A 4,747-nucleotide genomic window follows, 5' to 3' on the forward strand; every position below is an offset into this window, starting at 1 on the left:
GAACCTATTGCAATAAAACGGCAATTTCATACTTTAACCCCTAATACAGTCGAATTAAAAACCTTCTCTATTTTTAAGCAAAAAGTAAGTAATGTTAATTAATGTTCTTAAATTCCCTTGGCGGGTTATGACCGAAATCCGCTTCCTAAAGGTGACCAGTGTACGGTATGATGACATATTTCATATAACAGACATGTGCAATTCAAATCCAGCATTCGGCCAAACTACGACGGCGTCCTCGCTTTTCGGCGGCGGCGGCGCACTTGGCACCAGCACCGCCGGCGGCTTCGGGCAAACCAGTTAGTATTATACCGTCACTATAGAGGTAGTAATGTAAAAAAAGCTGTTATAGTGTAATTGACAACGGTTTGGTTTATGACGTGTACTTCCCCGAATGTCTAGTTTCATATAATCCAATTAAAGTCCAAAAAAAAAAAGAAATAGAGACGAAATAAGGGCCATCCATCCCTGACTAAATGCCTAGCCTATAAATATGGAAACCTACTTTCGAAATAGTTTCACAAGTCTCGTCTCGATTTTTTTAACAGGACGTAGAAATGTAGGGAAAATATTCCCTACACTATGTTGTCGCTGCTGAGTGGGAAAGGGGTGAATAACCATAGAAATATTAGTCCGTATCAAACAAATTGTACCACCCCTATGATATAAAATTATCTGCTACTCAGATGCATTTTCGTTCGGAGGCAACACTACCAATACTACGAACACAACCGGTGGACTCTTTGGCGCTCCAAAGCCTGCCTTTGGGGCTACTTCTACTACAGGTAAGTGTTAAATCGTCGTTAAAGAAGAACAATTGTGAAATTATTGTTAAAAGAATTGTTTAGCGTTTTCAATAATTACAAATTTGAATAAAATAATTAGGCTTATTAATTCATGCCTTTTGACCATTTTTTATAAAAATATTTTCCTCTGAACTTTGGTCACGTCACAAATTCAAAGCACCACTTGGCTTCTATTAATTATGTTTAAGATTCTGTTTATTTTGATATAATGATACACCGAATATATATAATTTAATTAATATAATATATAATTTCATTCAATTATGTAAAATATAACCTACAAGGCTTCAAACGTCAATTCCAAACTTCTCAAATAGTAAACCCAAGACCAAATTTTTTCAGGAATTTAAACTCTATATTTTCACATATTTTTAACCGACTTCAAAAAAATAGGAGAAGGTTCTCAATTCGTCTGTTTTTTTTTGTGAACCGGTTTCGATTTCTTTTTGTCGGAAGGTATTGTCGTACCTCTAAGGGTGGCAAACTAGGGGATGAATCAGGTTTCGCGCACTTTCCGATAACCGATTTAAGAAAAACTTGGCAAATAGATGTAATTCTACGAACTTTTGAGGTCGGTTTTTTAAAATAAAAAAGTTCCAATTATTCATAGACAGTTGCATACAAATTGTGTCAATAAATCCCATATTTATATGGGAGTTCGCCATTGTTCTTTTCGGTCGTGTATGGAGTACTGCTGCCACTTATGGGATGGCTCTGCTAAGTACCAACTGGCCACCTTGGATTCTGTTGACAAGCATGCCAGCTGCACAAAGATTGATTGCAGCAGTACCTTGAATACCGCCGTAATGGATTTTCTACAGGATATATCACGGACAGTGTGCGATGGAATTGCGCATTTTAATTCCGCCTTCCCCTTTCCATCATCGCGGAACTAGACGTAGGCTTGGGTTCCACCCCTATGTTGTGGACATTCCAAAGATTCGCACGTTACGCTTCCACATTTAAAAAGCGAACGGCAAGGGAGTGGAATTCCCTGCATTTTGAAGCCGATAGTGAATAAGCATTGTTTAGGTGTACATATACCGTTGTCGGCCTCATCGTCATTTTACATCAGCTTAGATGACGTTTATTGTGACACTACATAAAAAAAAAAACAATATTTCCACATAGAATAAACTAACTTACTATCTATACAGTGTGTTGATTTGCATTCTCGCCATATTTAAGAAATTACTAATAGAAATTATGCAAAATTATCTAAAAATATAAAAAAATATATTCTGTTCAATATTCTAGACTATATTCAGGACAGTGACCCCGCCACTCGCTTCACCGAGCGATACGTAATCTTTCTTGATCGCTTATTTACCTATTTTTTAAATCAGGTTTATGTACTGGTATTGTTATAATTTACTAATTATTTACATTAGTTAGAAAAGTCGAACTGAAAAAATATTTTTTTAAACTTAGATTTAGTACTTACCAACTTTAGGTTACATGAAAGTAGTGCTAGAAGTACCTAGCTCCACAGAGTTTCGTTTCAATTTAGCACATTCTTCACAACAGAAAAAGCAGAAAGAAACCAGAGACGATTTTTGCGCGCAATTCTTCAACACTCGTAATGTGCGTAAACTAAACGTTTCACATCATACCATAAAAACGCACTTGATGGTAATGCACATGGTAGCGGTTTTTTTTGCACTAACTCTTGTTTACATCACACACAAACCACGTTGCATTTCGTGAGAAATTAGAGCGTATGCGCGATGTCAGCGGAACGTAGACTCAATACTCAAGGTCGACTGATGATCTACCTCTGACTGATGATCACCGGCAACCATTGTTCAAATGGTTGCCGGTACATGTAGCACGTGTAATGCAAGTCAGTGGCCTTTGGATCAAACTTGGTTACCGCAATTAAATAAAAAATAAGAATTTAGGATTTTTTTTAATAATTATTAATACAAAGATCGAACACTCAGAAAAAATTCCTTCGGTCCGGCCGGATTCGAACCGACGTCTTCTAGCTTACCGTGCCAGACGCTATACCAACTAAGCCACGGAACGAACCAGCGGACCTCACGAATTTTTCTATGTGCTTGCGTCGTGTCTTTGTATTTGGTTTTTCAACGACTTATTAGTCGTAGCGCCATCTACGAGAAATCTATGAAAGATTTATCACCCAGTTAGTATCTTTACAGCTACCAGTCCTGGCGAGAGATGTCGCTATTCGCAGTATTTTAAAATTTTATTGAATTGATATTCAATTATTTTTTGTGAAATTACTCCACTAGTTTGTTATAATTATTAATACAAAGATCGAACACTCAGAAAAAAATCCTATTTAAAAAAAATTTTTTTTTTTAGTGAATTGGTTTCAGTTTCGGATATAGAATGACCTCTGTAAATATGGCGAGAATGCAAATCAACATATTGTATTACAGTGTACTGTTGTAATATAAATGTTTTTCTTACACTTAGGTACTGGGTTGTTTGGCGCGGCGTCCACCCAAGCTCCCACCTTCGGTACCACCACACCTTCCTTCGGTTTCGGTTCCAACACTCAGAATCAGGTAAATGAGAATTATTTAAGTAAGAATGACTCCAATCATCATTTATTTACTAAATGCAATGGTCACTTATTATGGCCAGGTGTCGAAATAGGCGTTTTCAAATGAGTAGATAAAGGTCTATATATAAATAGGAGTGACATGGCTAAAACTAATAAATATTAATTAAGGGCGTGTCCCTATTATGTCGTAAAGTTTTATTTGTCATTGGACGACTATCTGTCGTGACTGTCGTTGACGTTTCTTTTATCGTTGAACGACTGTCGTGTCTAGCTGTTCCCACTATATCGTGACGACAATTTATCGGTTCACGGCAGCCGCCTTGTCGTTTTGACAGAATCGCTTGAAGCTGCGATTATCTGTCGTTACATTTTTATCGTGACGTTTTATTTATCGTTAGACGATTGTCGTACTAGCCCTTCCCATTGTTACGTCAGTCTGTCATCGTAATGTCAAAAAAGTCGTGAACGACAGTTAATCGTGTTATTTATTTGTGAACAGCTTCCAAACAACAAGATGGGTAGATGGCGCTAAACCTGTACAAAATAAAAGAATAGCCGGCTGTATCCATAAAAATCTGTGAAATAAGCGCCATCTAGTTGATTTGTTTGTTATCACTATAAATTAGAGTAGTAATGTAAAATAAATTACTACTAAACACTCGACTACGCTGTCTTGTATCTCACTTACCAGTCCTCTTTAGTAACTCGTCCATGTCATTATTAATTGATGTTTCCCAGAGCGGCATTCTTTTCGGTGCGAAGCCATCGACGTCGGGCTTCGGCACGACCGCCCCTACGGGTGGCTTTGGGGCGTTCACCGGCGGCGGTGGACTCTTCGGGAACAAACCGGCGCAGACCAGCGCGCCTGCCTTCGGGACTACCACACCAGGTAATCTAAGTATAAGATTTAGCAGCAGTAAAGCTCCTCGTGAAAGAGCTCGTCCGGTGAAGTACTGCCAACTTACTTATTTCTGCCTCCAGCTCACTGTGTATCGGTTTTCAAGGGTTTAAGCTGTTTTACTGACTTGTCGGTGTGGTAGCGGTACGCTCGGTATACGAGGTACCGAAAGCTTACCGAACGCTTGTATTTCAAACTAAACGCTTATGAGACTTGTCTAAGGGTGACAGACGCAGGGGCAGTGTCCCTCAGATCTTTGCGATTTAAAGCTCTGAGTGGCACTGCAACTGCTATGGACAGGCGTGTCGATTAACACCAGGCGCGCGACTTATTCAGCCCGTCACTTAGGCGCTGTCTGTCTTGTGTTGGATACAAGCAACCCGCAAGTAGAATAATGTTATTGGAAAAGATTTTAATATAATTTATATATGTATAATTGAACTAGGTTATGACTAGGTCATCTTGTTGGGCTGTGAATAATAATCGCTATTTACGTTAGTAATAATGGCT

The 4,747-nt window shown here is 38.5% G+C and overlaps 1 protein-coding gene across 1 annotated transcript in view; it reads left to right on the plus strand.

Annotated features, from left to right (window-relative positions):
- The window catches only part of LOC113234415 (nuclear pore complex protein Nup98-Nup96), an 83,682-nt gene that overhangs the window by 5,412 nt on the left and 73,523 nt on the right, over positions 1-4,747 (plus strand). The window contains exons 6-9 of the mRNA XM_026469725.1: positions 152-299; positions 687-785; positions 3,249-3,340; positions 4,078-4,228. Coding sequence (XP_026325510.1) covers positions 152-299; positions 687-785; positions 3,249-3,340; positions 4,078-4,228 — 490 coding nt within the window. The remainder of the gene's footprint in view (positions 1-151; positions 300-686; positions 786-3,248; positions 3,341-4,077; positions 4,229-4,747) is intronic.

This window comes from Hyposmocoma kahamanoa, unplaced genomic scaffold (assembly GCF_003589595.1).
Source record: "Hyposmocoma kahamanoa isolate Upper Pololo Valley unplaced genomic scaffold, ASM358959v1 84, whole genome shotgun sequence".
NCBI classification, from domain to species: domain Eukaryota; kingdom Metazoa; phylum Arthropoda; class Insecta; order Lepidoptera; family Cosmopterigidae; genus Hyposmocoma; species Hyposmocoma kahamanoa.